Source organism: Rhopilema esculentum, unplaced genomic scaffold (assembly GCF_057945365.1).
Source record: "Rhopilema esculentum isolate cy_ngs unplaced genomic scaffold, ASM5794536v1 HiC_scaffold_27, whole genome shotgun sequence".
NCBI lineage: Eukaryota > Metazoa > Cnidaria > Scyphozoa > Rhizostomeae > Rhizostomatidae > Rhopilema > Rhopilema esculentum.
In genome coordinates, this window is record NW_028300838.1 from 350313 (window position 1) to 376940 (window position 26628).

At 36.4% G+C, this 26628-nt stretch overlaps 2 protein-coding genes across 4 annotated transcripts; one reads left to right on the plus strand and one right to left on the minus strand.

The window, feature by feature from the left end:
• Window positions 1-21075, plus strand: LOC148957436 (hemicentin-1-like). 2 transcript variants are annotated; one of them, XM_089115352.1, is made up of 5 exons: window positions 1-280; window positions 16285-16481; window positions 16842-17103; window positions 17924-18736; window positions 19428-21075. In XM_089115352.1, the coding sequence occupies exons 1-5, from the start codon at window positions 100-102 to the stop codon at window positions 19988-19990; spliced, it is 2016 nt and encodes a 671-aa protein (XP_088971478.1). In that variant the 5' UTR covers window positions 1-99; the 3' UTR covers window positions 19991-21075. The 2 variants fall into 2 exon arrangements, with proteins under 2 accessions (XP_088971478.1, XP_088971479.1); XM_089115353.1 differs by lacking the exon at window positions 1-280 and adding an exon at window positions 11009-11358.
• Window positions 20555-26620, minus strand: LOC135695133 (cysteine-rich protein 2-binding protein). 2 transcript variants are annotated; one of them, XM_065214116.2, is made up of 2 exons: window positions 26468-26620; window positions 20555-25233 (listed from the first exon to the last, which is right to left on the minus strand). In XM_065214116.2, the coding sequence occupies exon 2, from the start codon at window positions 25176-25178 to the stop codon at window positions 23163-23165; it is 2016 nt and encodes a 671-aa protein (XP_065070188.2). In that variant the 5' UTR covers window positions 25179-25233; window positions 26468-26620; the 3' UTR covers window positions 20555-23162. The 2 variants fall into 2 exon arrangements, with proteins under 2 accessions (XP_065070188.2, XP_065070189.2); XM_065214117.2 differs by having other exon boundaries at window positions 26546-26617.
• Window positions 26621-26628: the final 8 nt, after the last annotated feature.

Below are 26628 nucleotides of genomic sequence, written 5' to 3' on the forward strand. Positions count from 1 at the left end.
TTTGCACTCTTCAAGTTCAACATTCGCCAGTACGCAGGCCCCGTCATTGCAAACTATACTACCTGGTCTTTCAACTGTTTTTAAACATCAAGCAGCAAGATGCACTTGTTTCCTGTATTTATGATAATAGCATCGTTTGTGTTTCTGCCCAATTCAGATGCACAGGGCCTAAAGATAACTGCTGGAATCAAGCCTCAAGACATCAGTGCAACTTTACAGTTTGTCTGGGAGTCTCTTATTCGATGGTACAAGGAAAGAGTTCCTGATAAAGAGCCACCAGGTATGCTGTGTCTTCTTTATTCAATCTGCAAAAAATATGGACTAACATTATTGCCTATAACAGTACAGTGCATTTATAGGTAGCTATTCTTCTATTAGCCTGTCCAGAATTCGTTAACAAAATTGTGTCGGACTTAGCCAGCAATGTGGCTAGCGCGAGAAATTAAACAAAAGTACTGCGCAAAATACGTGCAAAGATTGAACTTTATTAAATTGTCATAAATTGAATGCAGCGTTTTGATCTGGAATCCTTGTACAGAAGGGACCTTGTGAAGGTTTTCTTTGTAAACTCATAACTCTAAGTACTAGGAAAAAAGCAGCGGATTTGGGAAAATCGATATGCAATGGTTATCGGGTTTTCATATCGGGTACAACGCCATCTTGAATAACTGAGGGTCGGTTTTAGCCAGCTAATTCTGTATAAGCAGTTTCAAAAGTAACAGAACAAAAGTACACAGACACAGACTTTGTGCTGTCAGACAAAACGAGCTGGTACTATCTTATACACAAGAGACTACACAAAAACTACCCATATCATTTAAAATCGACCAAAACTAATACTTAGTACCGAGGAATCACATGAACGAACATGAACGAGGTTTGGCAGATTTCTCACAATGCTCAATCGCATAGTTCAAAAATTTTAAATCGGAGAATAGCTGTTGCCCAGTATCCAGCTAGCTTGGCATTTCCACTATGCTTCTAAAGGCAGTTCGATTTTGCGTTGAGCTGCATTTGCAGCTTAGATACTGTCTATCTGTTTGAAGCAGTAATAGGTCGTGAAAGTTACAAGGCCTAGATGCCGACATTTCTTATGTATCCGACTTTTACCCAAACTTTTTCTAAGCCACAATTATTGCTAGTAGTAGATTAACAACATTTTGCAAAACGCTAAAAAAGCTTTCTCCAAAGACTAAGCTAATATCAATCTCTAGGTTCTACACAACAACAAAATACACTCTTACTGTATTTTTGAGTCGTGATTTGTCTCCAACTACAGAAAGTATCCTTAACAAAAACTTTATATCCATGTCTAATTGGGTAAAAAGATAAAAAGTAACAAAAGAAAGATAAAGAGTAACAGCCTTTCTACCACTGGATCCTTATTAGCATGCAGGCATTGAGCATTATGCTCTGGTTTGTCATGAATGGAGGTTTGCTAAATTCAGAATTCTAATCATAATACTTGCTTAAATACTTCAAGAAAGTAAGTTTTCCAAAGCCGAGGACTGACAATGAATTTTGAGCCAAATTAACAGCCTGCATTCGATACCTCAAGAGTGGTTGAAGACGAGCAAAACTCGTTTTGAAATGAACTTTAGAAAGCCTAGCTGTTTAACTCACAAGTTTGTAAGTTCAGTTATACAGAAGTGACTCAGCTTTTGAACCAATGATGCTTTGGCTTTGGATTATTTAGAGAGAATCTCAAGATTTGGTTCATTAAAAGCACCAGAAAGTATAAATTTAATTTAGTTTAGATAGTCAAATACAAAAATGAGCATAAATTTCATGTAAATTGGGGTTTTTTCCAGTGAAAACTTATTGACAATAATTTTACGCTCTCTCATACATTCTGTTTTAAAAAATGATGGCTCAAGCGAATTTCTAAATCTTCCACCTTTTACTGTAAACATTGATTTTTACTTTTTACTTTAGTTCTCAGTGACCGAAATGCTCGGGTTATGGAAATTTTCTGTCTATTGATTCTCAATGTATGATTTTCGTAGCTCTCCACACACCTTAACAATGATTGCCTACTTTGAATGTTACACACTGTAAGTAAAATATCGACAAAAGTCACTGTCAATTCGATTTCTATAGCAAACATTTGTTATAAACTGAATATATAATGACTTTTCAGATCAAAGGGTTTTCTGTTCATCAGTTTATTAGTTCTGAAGTTAATACTCATAAATAATTCGACAAGGAGCCTCCTGTCTACAAAATTTTCCTAAAGTCTCATATCTCTTCTGAAGGAGTCCCCACATGACTGCCTTTTTATGGTTGCAAGGAGTGTGCCATGTAATGCTGGTATGTCGAAGATCATTTGTGCTAAATACTTGATTAACGAAACCACCACATTAATAATACCGTGATTTGCAGCAGGTTATTACAAACATATGCAAGCGTGAATGACAGTCTTCCTGATGACAGATGCTTTTGTCGTATCTATCTATTGCAATACCCTGTTAATTTGTAAGAGTAGCAACTGAAGAAGGATCTGAATCGAAGGTGCCATCAAGAGAGACTTGTCTATGTTTGAATGCGATTATTCTCAACATTTCTCAAATTTTGATACGCAACTTTTTAAACTTTTCAACAGAATAGGTATAAATGATAATATGAAAGTCGTGAGTAAAGAAAGGTTAACAATTCTTAATGTCACTTGTAATAACTAGAGAGGCAATCCCCCTCCCTTTGCAATTTCCCCAATTTCTTTGAATTCCTCGCGTGCTGATATCCAAAATAACTATACCCCCTCCCACTTTATTTACATTTGCTAGCCACTGTTTGCCTCCTTCCAGCCCAGTGGCTGCTCACCCCCAGGTTGAGGGTAGCCCCATACTTGGCTATTCACACTAATTACGTCGTATCGGGTGTTGTGGGTTTTATTGAGCAATAGCAAGCATTTTGAATCCTTGAATGGCACAGTGAAATAAGCTAGGTCACATATAAAGCTTCAATCGTAATTTTATTCCTGTTTGTCGGAACTAGACAAAGATTTACTGATTAACTCAACTCATAAGCCAAATTTGCTGCGTAATATCTTTCGTTTCAACATTTTTTCAAGTCGTCGTCTTTGCAAAATTTAGATCATGGTTCATAGCCTCCAGATAGAAAATCAGTCAAGCAAAACCGCGTAATGTCTTTGATTCAGTGTGAAGTGTGTTGAAGAAAATGCTCATAGATTGCTACAGAACTAATTTCCAAAAACATGAAAAGAATCATCTGTGAATTCACAATGTTTAGATATCAACTTCGGCTGATTTTTTTTGCTTTCAGAGCGTATCTGAGTTTCCCACACCATTTTGATCTTTCAGGCTCAACTTTTATAATTCGAAATCTTTGATCGTACTAGTTTTTATCAAGGAATGATAATTTATCGAAATCTGAAGGCCAGTCTGTTAATTGCTGATCGAAATTCAGTTGGTGTGAAGTTAGGTGAGATCGAAGTTTTGTCAGCTTCTATCAGAAGGAGATGGATTTTAATAGGCCACACCCTCCAGATATAACAGAATTTTACCATATTAGAAGTATTAATTCATGATAAGGTGATAAGGCCCAGTGATATGGATATTGAAGAAGAAATATAGGGCTAAGATTTTAAGTATACCGTGTCATAGGAGTAATTTTGATCTAAAACCGTAGCTAACTTTTCAAATCAGTGATGGTTATGAGATGGTTAAACCACTTATAATTGATTCAAAGTTATGATATGAAATAAATGTAAATTTTATTTGATTTCATTTTAAGTAGGAATCAAGTTTCCTTTCAAACTGGCAGCAAGAATATTTGGGTGAAAGCTCCTACCGATATATCAAGTCTGCAATTTATAATCTGGTATGATACTGTTACTAAAATCTGTCCCTGAAATCTGTTACCATTGTAGTAAGAGTTATGTTCTCTGCATTGAAGTAAGGGCATTGATTTATTGAAATTATATTACACTTCCAAATCTATCGCAGTGCAGACCTGAGTTTGAAACTGAAGCCCTACTTAATATGCATCTAAGTTCTCAGGCAGTCAATTTGCAACCCAGTGACTATTTACAACACCTGCAAAATGTCTTTTAGGCGGTGGTTTTTGTTGGAAAACGTTTGTAAAGATAATGTATCAAGTAATGCGACACTGGTTTTACACCTGACATGGTTCCCAAAATGCAAAATGGTCGTATTACATGGTCCTTCTCCTTTTTTTGCTTTTTGGTATGAAGAAATTCCTTAGTTGCCCATTCGGCACGATTAAACGTGAGCAATTCAATATTCAAATAGTATTTTAGTATCACTGTATTTAGTATCACATTTTAGTAGATTAGGTTTCATTTCGTGGAGCCTAGGTTCTATAGGAGGCAGGAATCGCTAAAACAGTGGTCAATGATAACGTGCAACGGTCCAAAGTAGGCTCAACTTTCTATTTGTTCTCTCAGTCTGCTTTCGGTCCCCTCAGGTATACCCTATCTAGTAATTTGCTTAATCCTTCTCCTTCGCAGGTTCTGCAACGCAGACTACGTTTTTGACAACTGCGGAAGCTGAATGAAAACATTTGTTCATTGAGATAATTAGTTCTCGAATCAAAACTCACGTGTCTTTATAATGAGTTGCACACAGAATGAAACAAGGGATACAGGGAAAGGAATAAACGGGCTCTGATAATTGTCAGATATTAAGCACCTAGGCGCTCTAAGTCATGGAAGCACGTCTATTGCCTTCCGCAGAATGAAACATTGTTTAAATCTTTAATTGGATTGTCTTACCGTGAATTATTGTGCTACAGTATATCATAGTTACCAGTTCATAAGGGTCAAGTTCAAGGGCGGTTATCAAATTTGCCAAAATTTTCATATTTAGTTTCAGCGCAGAAAATGTTTCAAGTTTCAGCACAGAGATTTCCCTTAGTACTTCAATAAATTCTTCAACCAATTCTCTAAAAAACCAGCGGAGCACTTACATCAGTCAGCTAACATTGTAGTTTATCTGACTTGAGAACAATCTGCGCCCAAAGGATTGAATATCAATAGCATTTAGAACTAATATCTTTGAACTAATGGCAGTTCGTGTAGCTAAATCTAAACGAGATAATTTGGTTTTAGTATTAGTTCCAGGTTACCATACAAAAATGCTAGCAAATGAGGATAATGCTACCATTTTCAATCACAAGACAGAAGATGGTGTTCTCTCGTCATCTGGACAAATTTTTGGGCTCCATCTATTTTGCAAAAACTATGCTATCCACAGTCTAACTTCGGGTTGTCTTCTAGTATGAGGACAAACAATACCAACATAACGTTTATATACTCGAGGCCAATGCATGCTTGCAGACTTGCTGCTTAGGTCTTATAAAAACATAATTAAATGCAGGGACACCGGAACGAGCAAGGGGCAAGGGGGGCAGGCTTGAGTAAAAAGGCATTTGAAAGATAATTCCTAGTTTCTACCAATTCTTTCGTGAATGTTATTTTATTTCGATAATCTGGAGGTATCTCGAACATTGGCTATCTTTTGACATAAGGAATTATTGTATACGTTTTGAGAAATGTCGTCATGAATTAGGCACTACAATCAGAATTTCATATAAATCTCCCTGATCATTAGAAATGGCTGGTTCAAGGGCACTTTAGTGAAAAGGGCACTCTGGCTCCCCTTGCCCCTTCTATCAAAAGGCAACAGGAGCGGTTGACCCTCCCGCACCCCCTTCTCCGGCATCCCTGATTAAATGCTTACTCGTGCACTGATACAATGAGCACAGAACTAGGCCCATTTTAACATTTTAAAAAGCTGAAAGGGGCAAATGCTGTTTGAATCCGTAGTTGTGGACCCGATTACTGCAAATTTGGTTTTGTTTTTATGCTGTTGCTTATAATTCCCATATTGGATGGTTGATCGTCTTTTTCGATAATTTGTTCCTATCTTTGAATAATAGTCTTCACCGTTTTCTTCACGGTTCCTACTGCATGAGTCCTTTAAGGATATCACAACATAGTTTTGCCAGAAATTACACACTTGTTACTTTGATGAAACAAGCAACAATTATCTTTACGTACAAAGTATCATTATCTTTGACAAACAGGTTTTTAATCGACGAAGCTAAAAAGAAAAGCTTGTAACAACAAGCTACTCTTTCTTATAAATACTTTTATGCATTTTGAGAAAGTCTATTTATTTGCAAGTGTAAAGCCATTACTTAATAGAGCTGTTCCAACTTAATTGTTGATATAGAACAAATCACTAAGCATGGTTCAACAGAAGCCAGTATAAGAAAATGAGCCAGCAATCCAAACCTTTAAGAGTGATCAACCTTAAGATCGTTTTGTAATAGGCCTTAAGAAGATTGAATTAGATATTTCGTGATGTAGGCTAATTATTAGAGAGAGATATAGATTAAGTTTCATGTTTTTGGCAAAATTAGGAAACCGATCATAGAAATACGAACTAATTTCCCTAAACAACCTATTTGTGGCGAAATCATTTAAGAATCCCGTCATTGTTTGGTTCACTATTCGCTGATATATTTATGCGAAAAATCAAAGGAAGTATTTCATTGGCCTGAATTTCCTGTCTTCACTTTTGGCTAAGGCTATGGGTGTGATAAGGTGGGGCACGAAGTTTTGCTATTATTTTACAAAGAATTATCATCTTTTGAAAGATACCGACCGCAAAGTCGTCTCATGTCTGTTCACCTTTGAAGGAAAAATTCTTAACACTATTCATCTTTCAAGATTTGTTCCATGTCTGTTCATATACAATATTTTCATTGCAATAGATCGTCTGTTGCCATTCCAAGACAGGCCAGCCTTCTTGCTGTTGAGTTTGGTCTGTGATTGGGCTACGATTTCAAGCCATGATGTCTTTGAAATTTTCAATTGGCTACCTTTGCTATTCTAAAATTGCAGATAGAACAAATTCAGATGATGTTCCAAAATGCCGAAATATGCATGCGTGTTCACTGGGGGAAGATACCGATCTTTATTGTCGGTTTTTTATTGTTTGCACCTGAAAATGTCTGTATGAGCAAGTATCAACATATTTCCTCTTGCAAAAGAAGTGAAAATATGTTTTGCTGACGTTTCCAGTATCTTAGACCAGTTCCAGGAATCATTCTGAACCAATATAAAGAACGTACATGTTTTTTAAAGACAATTCAAGACAATAATGCTTGAAAATCATATAATTGAAGTAGAATATCCAAGCCCCAATCACTCGACATTCTGCCTAGAATTGTCACCATAAAAGCTTGAGTTTCGTCTTGTTTCTCAAAGATAACCTCAAATTGACTCAATATGGTTAAACGAAAGGGCGTTCCTTATCTGTCTTGACCATAATTCGTTCTGTTAACGGACCTATAATTGTGGCAAGCCAAAGATCAATCGATGTAAAATGCTCCTCCAAAGGACTGGCCTAAAGCTCACACTCAAGAAGTATAAGATTTTCCCGCTTTTCACTACTGCCTGAAAAATTAGAAAGTAACCTTGACAACAGAACAGAGTATAGGAAAATAACCAGAATGCCAGAAACCTCTCAACATTGAGTAACTTATTTGCAATAATACTTCTAGTGCTCTGAGCTTTGCCGTACTTTATTTTAAAACTTGCTATGCATATACCATTATTGCTGCTGTTATAACATTTATGCATACGACATTCAGTTTTGGAGTTACCTTTGTGGTTGTTTGTTTCTTCTTCTTGAAGTTTGGCTTTAAACCAAGACTGCTTCTGGCTTATGCATCACATTTGCTTTTAACTATTCTTTTTTGTGATTTCGATGCAATCTTCGTCTTGTCGTGTCGTGTCTTTTCGTGTCGTGTCTTGTCGTGTCATTTCGTGTCGTGTTTTGTCGTGTTTTCTCATGTTTTGTCGTGTTCTGTCATGTTCTGTCATGTTTTGTCGTGTTTGTACAATTTCCTTTTGCAATGACATTCTGCATTTGTCGGAAATCAATGCCTTGCTTTGAAATTTTCCTATTGCCTTGGCGTCCTGCCATTCTTTTAAATCTTTCTTAGTGTCTTTTTTGCTTTGGCTGAAACATGTTATTCTTTGCTATTTTCATAAACTTCTGCATTTACATAACTTTTTATGCTGCTGTAAACAGTTACATAAATTCAATGCTAGACTATCATTTCTAAGTATTAATTTACCTGGCTGTTCTTTTTCTATAAATGTCAAGATAATTGTTTATTCAGAATAAAAAATTTTAACTGAAACTTTACAGATTCACTTACATAGCCTAAAATATCTTTTCTTAGTTAAGGTGATTTTCAACCCAGCCTGACAAGTACCATTGATTAAACGTTTATCACACGAAGAATGAATCATATATGTTCAGGAAATTGTCCTTTCGTCTGTCGTCAGAATTACTTAAATTTGCTTTAATTTTTCCTTTGCATTGAGATTGCTATTGTTCCATATTTTTGCTTCAAGCAACCTACTTACGTGCTTTACCAAGTACTTAACTTCTGGCCTACCAAGTGTCAGTTAAAATATTTCTCGATGTTTACAAGAAAATGTCTCATCAAAGCCCAAACAATTTTCTTGACTTCTTTGATTCTCATTTATACTTTAAAACGTCCCATTCTCTTGCATAGCAGTTTCTGGCATACCAAGTATCAGTTAAAAGATTTCACGATATTACAGAGAGACGTCTCATCAATGCCCAGTCAATTTCTTGACTTCTCTGATTCTCTTTCCCGGTGATTTTCTTTGAAGGGATCGACTAAGGCACTGATCCTTTTTGACTTGCCCTTAGTAAACCATGATTGATTTATTATTCATATTCGCAAAATACTTTTAGAGATTTTAAGCTTATCGTTACCGCCGCGGTTGTTTATGAAACGAATTCAGTAGTCACCACCCATTTATGACCTCGAAGCCTGAAAGCAGCTTGGAGAGTTTCTTCAAGCAAATCCTGGTTTATGCTGCTCAAACCGATATTGGTTCGCCACAATTGCGGGCCTACCCTTCATTTCTAGCGATGGCATTTGACATGCCTGCTATAAACCTATCTGGCTTTTCTCATCTGATTGTAAATTTCTGTAATTGTTATTCTGTGATTGTTGTCATATATATGATAAACTCTAAAAACAAAATGACGTTTCTTCTTTAGAAATCAATCAACAATAAAAATAAGATTTATTACCAGATTTATCTAGATATTCCAAATACAATATTCCTTACAAATGAATCTTAACACTGTTTTGCAAAAGTGTTTTTCCCACAATCGATTCATAGTATAGACCCAACTTATACAAAATTCTAAGGAATGATAGAAAATTATCTCTTTAATTTCATTCTAATCTCGTGTTGTTTTATTCACTTCTCAACCACCAAATGTTTGATTAAATCTTCGATATCTCCTTCCACAAACGATTCCAAATGCAGACCCTCCTACACAGAACTATTATAATTTTTGATAAGTTATCTCTAATTTCATTTTAATCTCGTGTTGCTCTATTGCCTTCTCCACCGCCAAAAAGTTGATTAAAACTTCGAAAGCTTCTTCCAAGCCAGCACGAGGCCACCCAAATTGCCAGCTATGACGTTCCACCGCAATTCATGCCAATGCCAACACGGCAAAAGTAGATGAAACTCGTTAACATTCGAAACCAAACGTTAGCTTTTTTAGATGCTGGGGTAAAATGGCTAACAAGCAAGTAACCATAGGGGATTCAATTCCTGTTTCTTAAACTCCAGCATTCCAGAGATGATGTTTAGTATTTTTTCTATATGTTCTAAATCATTCAATTGACTCTTCGGTCGATTCTTCATTGGTCATTGGTTTTTTAGACTCATTATTCGCCTATTTGTTATCTCACAGGTCCCAAGGTTAAAAATTTTTCTTCTCTCGTTCATAAATTGATTCAAAGGAATGTTTGAATGAGAGTTGCTTAACATCATTCAAAATAACTGAAGACATTTTCATTTTCAGTCTTGTGTCCATCTTGTATCTTTCCTAATTTTCAAAAATGTTTCTACTGTTTAGATAGAAAGCGTTGCGTTAAAAGTAACACTTTGTATTCTTCGAATGGCTTTAGAAATTGCTATTCATGGGTATCTTTTAAGACTGAAAAGCAAGCTTACTCGATCAGCCATTCGTTAAATTAACATTAGGCTCATTTAATGCAGCTTTCTTCTTGAATCCTTTATTCTATCTGTCAGTTGAACCTATAATCGTTTGGACTAGTACGTTGAGAGATCAATCAACAGTCACCTACTAACAAATTCGCCAGTGAGCCTGTGAACCTAAACAGCATTGACTTCTTTTCTACCCCATCTGCCCAATCTGTTCCTCAGTTGCTTGTATAAACTAGTTGTATAAACTAGAGAGCCAGTTGTTTTGCAGGTTTCGTTATAGCAATCAATCACCAGCCAAATTTGTGTTTCATTTTTGAAAACATATAAACTCGATTCGTGGTCATTAATTTCTGGCTATCCTGGGTCTTTTAATATTTAACAGTCATGGTGGGTTACGAAGAATGCCCAAATTAAACAGCCATCTCAGCCGGTATTACTTGCATTATTTCAACACCAGATTACTTGTATTGATTGAATATCAATCACAAGTCTCTCTAATAAGCAGCCACCAATGACGTTGGATATGTTTACGTAGTATTTCTAATCATTCAATGGGTCACCAGGTTTAGATTTAAATCGCTACTAGATACAAGATAATAACTCTAGCAATAAAGACTTTCTTTTGTAGGCACAAATAAATCTGTATGGTATGTTTTTAAATAGAGAATAAACAGATTTTGTGAACGTTTTTCAACAGTTAGTCATCTTAATTTCGACCAGCGTTAGATAACGCATATAATAGTTTATCCTCTCTCAGATTTTTAAACACAAGCGAGCATTAAATGTACATATGCATTACAAATCTAACTAAGCAATCCATTCATCAATCCGATTAAATGTGGGTATGGCTGCCACTTCTTCGACTTTCGTTGAAGAAGAGGCTAGCCACATATTTGAGGCCATCGCGTCGCCCTAAGCTCCTCCCTTCTGGATTTAACACCACGACCTATGAACTCGATATCCAGTTGTTCAGGCGGCCAATCTTCTAATCAGTTGTGCTAACGAGTGAACGGCGTACAACACTGGGACAACCGGCCACATTATAAAACCGAGAACTTGAAGGGCATACAGAAAATATTTGCCTCAAGAACCAGTTTATTTTGAAGTTGGATTTCTGTCTTTAACGATGAGACTTATATACGCCAGTTTGTTTGTTGCGTTTCTGTGTGTTACATGCAGCAGAAAGGCTGTCGCGCAAAATGCTGATACGGTCGATATTGGCAAAACGATACAACTTGTATGGAATGTATTAGTCAAATATTACAAAGAAGCAAATTTTGGGCAAGAGCCTCCAGGTAAATTGATTTTTTCCTGTATTTGTTTGACTTTTCTATATTTACTAATGCTGCTGATGCAAAAGCAGTAATAAGGAGAAGTTTTTCTTTTATTTTTTTCGATGTTAATGAAGATTTGGGGATAAGAGTCATTTTCCCCATCGTTCCTTTTCTTGCTTCCAATGTTGATTACAGCTTATTTAATTTCTTCGTCTAAAACGAAGACACAATAAAGGTTTGCTGCAGAATTTTAGGGCTTTTTAAATTAGAATCTCATATTTTATCCTGTGTGAATTTCACTGCATATTCTGCTACATCCTTACAAAAGAAATTTAACTGTAGTCAACGGAGTGAGGTGTACCTATCTGTTTACAGTTGGTGGTTTCGCAGCAACATCGAATAAAACTAACGAATATAAGATTTATTAATGATTTTTCCTGAAATTTTGCAAATCTTTTTGGTTTTCTTTTCTATACATAATGTTTTTGGCTTCATTAAAACGAAATTTCCAAAAATGACTTTTGCCTTCTTCCTGAAAGTGTGAGACTGTTTTCAGGATTAAAGCTGCTGTCTTGGGACCCAACATATTTCTCCCTAATAACGATACGAGGAAGACAATTTTCTAGTTTTCAAATTTTATGACAGAAAACATTGAACTTCGAAGGAGATGAATGATATCCAAAAATGATTGCTTACATGAATCGGTAAATTTAAAAACGTGTTTTGTGGAACATCTACAGACACAATACATTCTGATCTCTTCATTGTGGTTATATGAGAAGGCAGGGCCCATTCAGTAAGAACATTTTCACCATAATCAGTTTGACTGAAAGTATTAGACAGTGTGACAGCCTGAGCCGAAATCCACGGATTGAGCATACCAATCAGGTTTTAAAGGAGTTTAAGCCCAGGGTTTAATTTATTGAAGCAAGTACACTCGAGAGCCAATTTTTCCAGATACTGATCTAGGGTCCCTAAACATTCTTCACTGAAAATTTCCTTCATATAAACGTTTTTATTAAAATTCAAGGGGTTTGTTATCACTTGCAGGTTGAATTTTCTTTGCTTTATGTTTTTGCTTGTTTTCATGAATAAGCACTTGCAAATGATTAGGTCTGAATAATTCAGATAGTGCTTAACTATTATCACCATTAGTCCCATTGATTGTTGAGCTATTTTCTATGCAATCGGTGTATTGTCCAACCACAGGGGTCTGTTTTCCTGTTGGCCGAAAGTAAATTATCGCTTTTTGCCCTTATCACCAGGAGAGACCGATAAAATACTCTTTTATTTCACCTATAATAAAGTTTCTATACTTTGTGTATATTTGAAATCAACTTATATCCTTAACTCAATTGCGAATGATTAAAAATCTTTTAATCATTAAACGAATAATGTTCCAAACTCAGTTAGAGCTTATTAAATTATTATCATGTGTTAAAACAAAATGGTTTTACAGAACGGACTAGACAACCTGAAAAAGTTAGTTGGTCAATGAAGGAAGTGTATGCGGTTTTGTTTTACTCTATTTTCTCGTCTACGGTAAATTTTGGCCCTTCTTTTTCAAGAGTTTGACGCGGGGTAGAAAAAATAAGAGGAAGAGACAAGTTTTCATTTTAAATATATTTTAATCAAGTTTTCATTATATTGCTAGATCTAAAACCTGTTTTTATCTTACAATCCAACTAAATAAGCCAGTAAAATTTCAGCAACGTTCATGTCTCAAAAAACTAAAGAATACACTTTAATGCTGTACGGATGTCAAAATCAGAAGCTTTTACTTATGTCATGTTAACGAGGATTTAACTTTTGACTTGTAGAGCAGATGCCTCATTTGTTTCCTTCTGTTTGTAACAAAAGATTTATAAAAAAATCATCATCCTGAGGAGAGTGTCTTAAGACCCGGGGCAAAACGCGGTTTTTCTTGGTTAAATGATAGAGTCGACGGCAACTTGATTGACAAAATTGAATAAGTTTTCTATAATCTTATTCATTGAAAGAAGAATTAGTTGAGATATTTTCATAACTTTTTCTGGAACTGATGACTTCTTGGTTAATAAAGATAAGTGTAAAAACTGCAATCCTCTCCATTAGGATAGCATTTTAATCTTCAAAACAAAATTTAAGAACAGCGGCAATCTAAAAGTTCAGATTTGCTCGATTGTGATTTGTACATCTGCTCAAATTCGAAACATTCAAAATTGGTTAGTGCCATCGCAGTGATAATGACAGTTTTATCTAATTGTCTGGCACTTTTTCCTGATGAGATCCTAATGTTTGGTTGAAGGGAGCATGTTCCCCCCCCCCCCCCCTCTCCCCACTCTCGAGCCAGCTCAAGTTGCAAAATTGCGCAACTTTTAGAGGAACCACATTCTCAGATCTGTCTACTCTTATTGTAATAAGTGCATAGCAATAAAAAAGATATTGAATGATACCATCAAATTCCAAAAAGAATGCAGCCAGCTTTTACATTTGTTATGCAAATTTTTCCAATACAAGACCAAATAGGGGATAAGATGTTAATCAAACAGTAATCTGTCGTATATTCCAGTGTTATCCAGAGATCAATTTTGAGCCAAGGTCACTGGCAAGGCTAGTCACCAAAGGACCCAAACCCTTTGATGAAATCGTAGACGTTAAACTATGAAATATTCTTTATTGTATTTTGATTCATGATAATGTATTGGAACATCAAAAGAGCCGGCCACCTTAGCATATCTTGCATTGATAAAGATACATTTCGTCTCGCAAATGCTATAACTAAAGCTGATTGCCAGACTGGCCAGCAATTCCGACATGAAACAATGCTCGTTAAGTTTTGCGTTTCCATATGAAACAGACTGGCCGTTTATAATTGAGGCGAGCAAAGACGATTTCATGTAATCTGTTGCTAGATAGTGTGGTAGGATAGCTGATTGTAACAATATTGCATCATAGCAACAAATTTTTAGATCTTTAGAGTTTGAGAATACTGTCTAAAAACACTACAAAAACACCCTTGTGCAAATTCAGTTGAATCTGCTCTCATAATTGACTGGGGTATGACTATTCAAACTTTATCAAAGCATTTCTGTTGTTTTGGCTTTGTTCACAGCGTTTAGAAACAAGACCAAATTACAGTGATTTGATGCAAAGAGTAAGTTCAGTTGGTTATACCTCAGCTTCTCAGGAATATGTTTGCATGATGTGATAACTTTTTGACTAATGATCTTGTGACGAATATTGTGAAATTGCGCATTATTATCATTTTCGATGGTCATAATGAATCAGAGAATTGCTGATTTTTATACCTTGTTTACGGTAAAATCTTTACTTTGATAGGAATGCATGAAAAAAGTATATTCAATTGATCATAATACTATAGAGTCAAAAAGTCATGTAACTGTTGCTCGATTGGGTAAACCTGCAAGATCAGTTAGTGCTCACAAATTGCAATTTAATCACGTTTGAAGAAAAATGACCCCACTAAGATAAACATGGCTTTACCTAACGATGCTTTGACGTCATCTGTTCATGGTGATGATATGACAATGAACTTTATTATTCTTTGGCCAGCACATTTTTTTACCGTTGTAAATAATCTGTAAAGTTTTATTCCTTTTTTCTTGTCGTCTGAAACATTAACATGAAGATATGGCCATTAAACCAATTTACTCTCTCAATTTTGGTTTGTCGCCCTGTTCTATTCACGAGCTCACCCTGTTCTAGTTTCCTAGTCAAAATTGTTTGAAAATTGTATATAACCATATGAAATACCTCAATGACTCTATTAAGAACTTAGAAACAATATGTCTGCAAAACCTCGTTATTCGCGACAAAGGCTACATCATTATGAGAATGTCCATATCACATCATCGAGCTGCCTTTGTCCCAAATCTTTATGCCAGAATCGAACACCATAAAGACCTGTTTGCCATACTGTTACCCAGTTATATGAACAGCATTCGGACTCTGCTGAAAATGACGTGATTTTCATTTCCAATAAATTACATGCTTCAGTTCTGTAGACGTGGCTGCTTGGTATCATTGCGGCTTTGGAGAGTCGTACCCATAATTCGATTCTCTTAATAAGTGGTCAGGCTGTCTTTTACCGACCCGTTGTCTAAACCATGACTGTATTTTTTATCTTAAAATGGCTAAATCCGTTTTTCCTTTCAACAAAGCAAGGGTGAGTTGGTCGCCATTTCGACCATTCGATATCTTCTCTGAAAATACAAGACATTTGTCATTTTTCAGTGCTTGGAGGACGTCTGTTTGTCTGTAACTCCATTTCTTTTGAAGAGCACATTTTACGTCAGGCATTTATTTCCTTAGCCCTATATTCTTCTTCTTTTGATAATTTGAGGCTTTGGTGTTTTGAGATCTTCTTCTTATATCAACATTGATTTTTCTACATTCTTATACTATAAATTGTTTCTAAGACCAATAAATAACATTTTAGAAGTGTCGTTGATTAGCTGTTAAAGTTCCTTTTTTGTTACATTGTACACAATTTTTCGTAAAAGAACATAATTTATTCTTCTAATGTTCCATTAGAAGCTGGAATTCTTTATTTTGTTAGTATTGCTTTTCGGCAAATCAAGTCTCGGTGTTTTTATGAAGTGTGCTCTTAAAATAAAAGGGTGTATGTCAGATTAATTCATGGCTGTCTGTACCGGTCTTGATCTTCTCTTGCCATATATTTTCACTAAATTGCATAAATTGGATCTAAGCCGCTGCAAATCCATAGAAGGGAGAACAGCCAATGCTGTACTTAATTGTGTGTTTTATCAATGCCATTCATTTTTGGTTAACTAGAGATGATAAAGATTGGAAACCTTTAATGCTTGCTATTAATTTTGTACTCTGTTTGTAAAATATTCCCCACCAACCTTCCCTCGCACACAAGTACTTCATCTGAATTAAAGAACATGTCAATCTCTCATGTCAAATATTATATTTACACAGCCAAGTTTTACAGCGTCATATACCAGATACAAAGAGCAGTGACCGATGAAATTGTGAGTCGAAACCCACGAGCTCTCCTGCTTACCCCAGAGCAGAGACAGAAAGAGTTACTGCACTTTATCAAAACAGCTGGGCGCGGTGGTGATATTGACTTTGCAAGAACCACCTTTGGGAAATCACTGTTTGCTTTCATGAAGGTATAGTTCAGTGTCATTTATAGAAATATTTTGCAATTAATCTTTTTTAATACAAAAAATCTGTGTAACTGTATTTTTTAATACATCTAGATGAAGAAATCTTGCTTCAAAGATGATATTGCAGATCTGTATTGCAGATCTGTTTTCAACCATTAACATATACACAGAGTGATTTGTCTTTCTAAGCTTCCTATAATTCATACAAGAAGAATTGCTAATTTGATAAAGACCAGCTTTATACAAATCGCTTGTTTGTTATCAGCTTTTTTGAAGGGGTTCTTTTTGAGTTTGAACTCTAAACGTTAATTTAGCTAGGTATAACTTACAAAACTGCATAGAGAGAACTTATGTTTTTTACAGAGCAAGCTCAATCTCGGATTGAAGCCAGTTGAGGTTCAGAAGGCTGCGACAAAATACATGGAAAAGATAAAAAAGGAAATAGGAAGTGATACTTTTGAAGAGGTTTTCGCTAAACGTGGTGATGCAACTTTGATGTTTGTTATCGACACAACTGGCAGTATGAAAAACGAAATTCTTGCAGCAAAAGCCATCGCCAAAAGAATTATAACTGAAACTCGCGAATTTGATGTCGACTACATTTTATCGCCATTTGGAGACCCAGGTTGGTTGACATACCTATTCTACTTTGATCACAAATTATGTTCAGAATGCTGAATAAGATATTGTCTCAATACCATAGTAATTAGAGCTATCCGGATCTGCATTGAGGCGAGGAAGTTTGAAATAATCCATAAAAAGTCAGACAGATGAAGTTGAAAACAGTTGTGAAGTTAGATCATGTTTCGAGTCTTATGTACCATGAAAGATAAGTGATTCGATCATCTTTAGAGCTTAATATTCACCCATGGCCGTGTTACATGATCCTTGTATCAGGCTTCTGCATCATTCCCAAACCATTCGTATTTAAATGTCAATCTTAACAAAAATAAGTAGCTGCGAAATTAGGATTATCATCAAATGAAATTGCGAGTTAACATCTGTACGAAAAGTGAGGGACCACTTCGGTTCAAAAAAAGAGTGCCTCTTTACAAAAGTCTTTAGAAATAGACCATGTATTATATTTCGATACAAGTGTACTTTACCATCTTTATGCCCTTCTTATTGTCATTTTGCATCATATATTTGAAGCGTTAATGAACTTTTTGATAGAATCTGGTCTTAGATTTTGACCCGTTTTATGATAAGGGGGACCTTTAACAGTTTAATTTGCCATAAAACTGTCGTGGAATTTCAATGTTCGTATTTGTTATTGTACTGTAATCCAAGCATTACCACCCTGTATGGATTCGCCAGGAAAACAATTCAGACTAAAAGTGTAGGGCATGGTTTTCAGATAGAAATGGCAAAACATATCAATATTTAGTTAATCATTAATTACAATGCATTTCGTTTGTTTATGATTAATTTGTTGTTTTTCAAAGGCTATGGTCCTATAACATACAGAAATCAGTCTCAACGAGAGGATTTCGTGGAAGCCATCGACAATCTGGATGCAAAGGGAGGAGGTGACTGCCCAGAGTTAACGTTCACTGGTATGCTGGAAGCCCTTAACGCTGGACCACGCTTCGGATCACCGATGTTTGTTTTCACTGATGCCAATGCTAAAGACGCCACTATCGACAACATAAATGCCGTCAAAGTGGCTGCCTACTCTTCCGGATCGACGATCAACTTCTTTGGAAAAACCGAAAGTTGTGGAAAAAACATTGACATCAAAGAGTTTCATGACGTAGCCTCGTTTACGTCTGGACAAGTGTTTGCTCTCACTGATACATCTGAGCTGCGGAAGCTTTCTCTGCTGGTGCGAAACAGCCTGCTCAGTTCTACCGTCATATCAAGCGCCAATAGTAGGCCAATTACTTATAGCAAGCCTATACTGAAACGTGTCAGGAGAGCAATCCCATACCCAAAACAATACGTCATACCTGTTGATAATACAGTTGGTCGTCTGGTTGTTTCTGTCACGGTTCAACATAAAGACACTGCTAGGCTGGTGTCCTTGAGAGATCCATCTGGCATTTACCAGGAAACCAACGTCAGCCTCTCAAGGGCTAAAGTGTATGAAATAAAGTCTCCGGCTCCTGGAGTTTGGACATTGTATTTCCCCCCTGAGACAGGCGTGCATGATTACATCGCAAGAGCACTCTCAAAGAAGCTTATTCAGTTTGGATTCATCTTTTTCCATCGATTTGTGCGCAAGAACACGTTGATCCCTGTGTCACATCCACTACTCGGTAAGAATGAATTGAAAAAAGTTGAACTTCATTTAACTGATGTTGTTTTGAAACATTTTTTCATGGAGTCTCTTTCAACTTGAAGCCACGTCCATATGGAGGCTGCAGCTATCTTAAGCAATCATATTTGGACACTGTTAGGGCTGAAATAATTATTTGAAATGTTTTACGAATCATGCTCGGAAATGTAATGATTCATGTTTTAACGGACAACTCCCAATATCGGACACCTTCCAGTAACGAATACCCCATATTAACGGAGACATAATGGGAGAATAGTTCTTGTCCTTGTGTTTCTTTCCTCCGTCAAATCTTTGTTAAACAAACCTCCATACAACGGCAACCGCCATACAGCGGACGCCTACAGACAACGGACATCTCAAGACCACGGACAGTAACTTTGGTCCTGCATGTGTCCGCTGTATGGAGCTTCACTTTATCTTTATTTTCTCCTTGGGAAGTATAAAATTATTAGGACTGCTATTTATAAGGAAAGTTAATGGTTACTTAGTAGAGCCACCTCTGACTCGTCATTGTTGTGAATAATGTATAACTCTCTATCGAAAAACATAAATTCTGTTTTGTCTTTGCAACAACCAATGCTGTGTGCTTCAATTGTTTGGATATCTCATCTAATTCTTGTTCAAATAGGATTGAATATTTGCACAAATTCATTGCTTGCATCTTTCAGGAGATGATGTCCATTTGTACTTGTCACTCACTGGCTTGGAGAACATCAAACCAAACACTTTGACAGTCGACCTGCTCCGGGAAGATGGCTCCAAATTGCGTGGTGGTCTTCGCCTCTCCCACGAAACCGGCACAACCATCTTCAACACAACATTCCCATCCTTTGATGAAACATTTAAAATTAGAATCCGTGGTAGGACAATCGAAGGATATGCCTTCCAGAGGTTGTCAGAGAAGACTGTTAAAGCCCAGCCAATAATGGTGCGTGCATTGTATGGAGATAGGGATTATACAGTACTCAATGGCAGAAAGATGCTACTCATCTTCGAGGTACTGAACCGTGGACCAGGTGCTGTCTTCAAGTTTGACTGCATTGCTAAATACGGAACCCCGCTGCTTCGAACGAAAAGCCGAAGAATACGCCGACGAGGATACTTTAGGCTGCATTACTTTGCGCCAAAGGGTTCACACTACAAGGGCAGAGTTGATCAGCTTGTTGTCTCAGTTAGAGGGGTCAAGAATCCTGTCTATGTCTTCACCGCCATCAAAGTCCTAATCTTGTAAGGTAAAAGCGGCCAAAGCAACTTTGTATACATGATGTAATCTCTTCCACACGATTACAGCCGAATACGTATAGGATAAATACACTTGGGTTTTGCCTGTATCTATCGACGAATTAAAGCACTATCATTACGAACGAAGAGAACTTTATCTTAATTTTGGCTTATTCTTGGCAGCCATTTGTGAATTCTCGGACTATGTAGATAAATTAACGATTTTGAATAGGGTCAGGTAGAAATAAGCAAGTGAAATTCTTGCAGAAAGTACTTTAACGGTCGTATTTTTTGTCCTTGTTTAGTTAAATGACATCAAAAGAACAAACTGGTGGTCTCGAATCTATGAACTGATTGTTAATGCAATGGACAAAAAGGAAATCTTGGTGGCCTAGGCTATGTCTGGAAAAATACTGTCTTTTAAGATCAACATATACATGATACCATAAGCCAAGGTGACAATAATAAGAATGAAGTTTATGTTCTTATCGGCAGTAGGTAGCTACTGTCTGCCTGCTTTTTGAGTAAGATGCCTGCATCAGTGTGGGCCCAGTTCTCAACTTTTCGATGACACATGGTCAAGCGCACGTCGCTACCTGCCAATTGAGTAAGAATGGACTATAACATTTTCTAATGCAACGTTCATTCAGCCGAGGACACTTGTATAAATCATTCCTATTTGTGGTTTGTAATTTTGTTTAGGCCTGCTATGTTAATCTCGATAATGCTAGTCATCCCTTGTGGCTTCAAGGGCATATTAAGACTTTTAGCACCATAGGGGCGTGTACCATAATCCCGAAGCTACTACACACGATCATAGCATTAGCTTCTAGCTGCTTTCAACAATTGAGAAACATTGGGAAAGCAAACATTGTAGTCATGGTAATGTATCTTTGACTGAATAGCTTGGAGATTCTGAATGAAGTTAGTTTTCCATTTTTTTAGTTGTAGCTTGTTTTTGCTTAAATAACGACTCTGAACGATGAGTAACGAACTCGATTCTACTTAGTAGTTGTAATTTCAATTTCAAACCGATTCACTAGAAGGTCGTAATCTTGTAACAGTTCCCGTGAAAAAATTAAAACTCTTGTTAGCGACTGTTGTTTTGTTGTTTGACTCTTTTTGCTGTTGGTCCCAAGAGCGAAAGAGTTCTCGCAGAGAAATCAAAGAGAAGATATATTTTCTCGAACCGTATTCTAGCTGCTTCTTGTCATGATCACAAATTAAAGAAAGCCCTGTCTGAAAACGGCTTGGACATTTCCAGCCTATACCACAGACTACGAGAATCGAAATTGCTCTAGCCTGGTTTGAATCATCCATCAGTAAAACAACCATGCGCAATTGCCTTTAATAATTACTACGCATGTGCATAGATAGCATGAACGAGGGATGACTCATCCGCATGATATGTCTTTTTTAGTAAATCGCTCTGTTGAAAGACTTTGTCTTCTGGCCTGTTTGGCAATGACTAGGAGTACCCTAGCAGTGGATCTGATCAGACACGATTAATCGACTATCAGCAAATCATGACTATCAGCAAATCACAAAATAGAAGGGACGTTCAGAGGCCAATCAGGAGAGAAGAGAGCTGGAGTGTGGTTAGGGTTTGATAGTTGAATTTCCAATGTTGTCAAGAACCTTCAAAATGATCATGAACAGTGAGACCGCATAACGTTTATTGGCTCTAGCTTTAACTAGCTCCAAAGAAGGTCGATAGTTGAGCTATGAAAGGGCAATCCCATTATCATGGCCCTTCTATTCTTCAAACAAACAACAAATGCTTAAGATTTTACAATGCGAATAGTCTAGCAAGTTCCATAGCGAAGCCTTATAAATCAAAACTAATTGCCTCGTGATTTATATTTTCAGAGTGATTCTTCAAGGAACTCGATATTTTGGTCATAGCGTTGTGGGTTTTTTCTATCTAATAAAATTAAAACCTCATTGAGCGTTTTACGTTTAAAATAAGGTTGATATTCACTCCAATTCTTTAAACCCATATCAAAAACTGCAAATCAATGTCACTGACACATAAAAGGTTTTTGAAATTTCACTTCGCTCGGATACGGTCATCTTATTTGAAATAAGCGGAGGATAGGATTTAGTCCTTCTTTATAAAACAATAAAGCCTTCGGACACAGGGTATTTTAAAGCTAAAGGTTTTATCATGTCTTTTGGATATTTCGTATATACCAAAGAAAATTTATCCTTGTGTTCCCTGGCAGCGAAATGGACAATACTGGTTTGTAGTTAAATGCCAATCCTTTCCAATATTTGGCATTCGCTCAATATGAATCAGTGTTATGGTTTCCCCACAAATCCTGCTCAAGGACTCCCTAAACATCAATATCCTTCTTGAGTATGCGTGAGGCTGATTTCTTTTCGTTTAGTACTTTTTACAGAAGGATGTTCCTGCATTTAAAATTCGACAGTGCCTTAAGCGTCATTAAAAAACGATATACAGGTCGTAAAGACAACGATAAACATATCCGAATACAACAGTCTCTGCTTGGGTAGCCAGAATAGACATGTTGGTCTGTGCATATTATCATATTTGGTGCTTTCGCGAATAATTTTTGCGATACGGTTAGCTAAATGAGATTAGATTTCCATGCAGGTCAACCAGAGGAGTGCGGCTCTAAAACAATCGGCTACAAACAGCTTTATCCAGTAAAGAAGACTTTGCCGTCTAAACCATTATCCGCGTGTATACGTTTCCAATAACGGCTTGCCTACCAGCCTAGACATATATTTTTAAAACAGACATCGGGGCTGATGCTCTTGGATGGCAATCTGTGGGCTGAAGACGAACTGGCTGCAAAAGTTGGGGGGGGGGGGGATAGTTCAAAACAGTAGGGCAAAAACTTAAAAAGTTTGCTATGAATCGATTATTGACAAACTGATAGTTTAAGTGGCTTCATGCTAGCTGATACATCATCTTGGCCTAGTAATAGAGCTGGGATACACTTCCAAAGCTTTGCGTGCCCAGAAAATTAAAAAGAAACTTCTACAGAAATTTTGAAAAACGAGGCATTGCGTCATTGAATAAACCTCGTTTTCATATTTAGAATTAACGGCAGGCGGCGTTTAGAATAGTTAAAAACAAGAAGTACTGATTTTCTAAAACGCGGATACTGTTTGATTTATACATGTTTACATAAAGATGCATTTTATTAAAAATTTCAGCGTTGCAATCGCAAGAAAAATGCATGTTTGCAATCTTTACTGTCTTCAGGCAGATATTTATCGTAAAAGTCGAGTATAAACTCCTCTGCTTTGAACCCAAATTTCTGGTATAGCATCATTGAAGGGTTTGAAGCTGAAACATGTAATGTCACATCCTTGCCCATACACGTTTGTATCAAATGATAAATCATAAATGTACCTATACCCGCATTTCTCCAATCTGGGTGAACAAGAATAAATGATATATAGGCTTCATTGTACTTCACATCGGGTACCATGAAAGCAAAGCCAATAACAAGTTTTCTGTATAACACAACGCAGCTAAAATCGGGGTATTGCAGGCATTCAGATAGATTGATGCCAGCCCAAAAGAATTCTTCACACATGGCATTAACTGCTGGTATGTGATGTGGTTGCACATAACAGTAATCGATAGGTGAAGGGCAGGGACTGATCCAGTGTTGATCAAACCGATGAGTATAAGCAATTAGCTCTTCCATTACTTTAAGTTTTAACGGTTTTGTGTCAAAGTCTCGTCTAATATATGGCTTCAACACACGTTGTGTGTACGGACTGCCTATAGGTCGTTGATATCTTTCGTCATTCCTACCCACTAAACGAGATATAAACGTTTGCGATATTGAACTGCTAGACCGATGCCTGGGAGTTTTTCTAAACCCAAGTCGAAATCTGTCAAGAACGTTAACCCCTTGTAGAGCAGGATGATGCAACGAGGTGCATTGACTCTGGGTCTGGTTCATTCCCTCCTTGGCCGGTTTGGGAAGCTCTCTTCCCAGTGTATCAGTGAAAGTTGCTTCAATACCATCTGGAGCCGTTTTCTGAATCATTTTTCTCACTACACTATCTATGTTAAACAGCGGTAGACCCATTTCTAACTTTAGCTTCCTTAGTTTCAATTTCCTTTGTAGGCGTTTTGCAGCTGGATCAGCCGCTATGGCGTTAGGACAACTGTTTAACTTATTTAAGAATTCTGTCTCCTGGATCGAATTCATTGGTGTTAACTTTGGATCTTTCTTTGTTGGCATTTTGACAACTGGAGGTTTTGCTTTGAATTGTTCTTGACTTGAACTGAGGGAGTCTTCATTGAAAATGTCGCATGAAGCAACTTCAGACTTCAGAGTTTCAGGGAGCTCCAGTCCTGGTTCGTTCAAAGAGGTGTCTGTTTCACTTTGTTCAATAAGGCTCTCTGAAAATGCCTTACCTAACTCTTCAACCTTTACAAGAGCAAAGGGGTCTTTTCTTTGAATAATTCCTTCAATATCATCCTGGCTTGCACTAAAATTACTATTGTCTAAGTCTTCTGTAATCGAAACCGGTCCTAAAACTCCAACCCCAAATTCACTGTCATTTAATGATATTTCTTTCACATCGTCCTCTTTCATTTTCTTATCTAATCCTTCACTTTGCTTTTGCTTACGTTTTCTACGTCCTATATCAAACAAACCCCCTTCAATATAGTCTCCTTTCAAAGAGCTGACCTTCTGCTTGCTTTTCTGTTTCACTTTGATTTCGTCTCCATAGGTCCTAAGTGGAGGCTTTACTTCCATGAGAGCCCACCAACCACTTTCCTTAAAAATCGATTGGCCTGATTTGAACAGTTTTGAACAATAGACTGAAAGTGTCCCAGCAACGGTGCTTCTCCAGTTATTCGTCATAGGTTTGTCTGGAAAAAGCATGTTCCAGTTTTTGCTGATAAATGGACATATATCATCTTTCCATCGAAAAAATCCTTGGCGCCCACTGCCTTTTACAGAAAGATTATAAAGTGTGATATGTATTGCTTGCAACCAAGTTAGTTTACTACGAGATATCTGCTCTCCCTCATTGCCTCCACAATTTTTGCACTGGAAATCAAACAAAACATCACCCTCAAAACGGCTTGGCTTCTCTTGCAACATGCAACCAAAGTGAACATACCCCTCACATTTTAGGCAAAGCAATGAGCTATGCTTGGCAACTGGAAGGCTGCAATAGAGGCACCATACAACCATGATTAGCGCTGCAATATATCACTTTCTTATTGGTTGTTTGTATCCCTTTTTGTACCTGGAGAGTAAAATGAAAAACATTAAAAAAAGATATATTCTGTAAAATTGACTATCAATTTACAATAAGGACAACTTTGTATATGATTATGGAGCAAGATTTTATAAGTTTTGCTATGCAAATATCATTATCATAGAACATTTTGACTTAATATTCATTTACATTAGGCTTTTGTTGTTATAATTTGACATAGGAATTCTTACAGGCCAAAAAAAGTTAAACAGCTTTAATAAAATGAATTGAATATGTATCATAAGTAAACAAAGTTTAGTAAAGTAATAAGTGTAAGGTTAAGCGAAAAGAAAATAAATCAATATTTAACATGAGTTAGATTAACATGAAGTAGTCAAAATACAATATATCTATAAAGAGAATATTAATTATTTCAAAATATTAATCTGAGATTAGTAATTAGAGATTATTCATTATACCTAGTTATTGTTGATGGGTTAATTGGAATTAAGATGTAACAACTGTCATTTAGAAGCAAAGATTTACATTTTATGGTGAGAGTGTGTCTTTGGTGTCAGAATTTTCCTATAATTTAGGAATTAAAGAAAAATTGTATATACTAGGAAAAAAAGCGAATTTATTAATGACATTTTGACATAAGCCTGTTATGCTTAAAAATGGCCTTTTCATTAGAATTAAGTAAAAATACAATATATCTATAAAGATATATACAATATCTATAAAGATCAAAGATATATACAATATATCTAATAAGAATTAGCCTGCATGAGTGGCAGAGTGCTTGCATGAATTATCTTGTGCTATGAAGGAAACCTGGCATATCATATCTTCTCTTGAGAGAAGAAACACTACAAGTTTAAACAATATCTGAAAGTTTAACTTCAACAAAACACAAGGTGGATTCCATGTAAAGATCAAGCCAGACATACGCCATTGAAGAACAGAGGTACAATAGGCTTTGTTAGTCCACTCCGGATATCGCTACATTGATTCCACACTGGAACAAACCTTTGTCTTTCCTTCTATGATTCTTGACTTACCTTAAGGTAAGTACAATATTATATTCTAACCAAATCATAGTAGTGATATAAACATATTCTAACTTATGTAAGAGAATGCTATGATCAGCTGTGTCTAGTTATTTCCTGAAATTAGGAAGGATATAACAAAGGAACATTTAATTCTCAGTTTAGGCAGAAACATTTTAAATAAAGATGACATCGTGACTAGAGCAATAGGTATATTTTAAAGCAAAACGAACCAATAAAAAACAGTTGCAGAAGATTTGGCTTTAAATTATGAAATTTGAGATGTGTTTTCAAATTCAACCAAACTTCACCTCCTTCATTCACCACCAAAACCAGATTTTTTGTTCTTGTGGGCGCCATATCTACACCATTTTACTCCGGCCATTACATATTT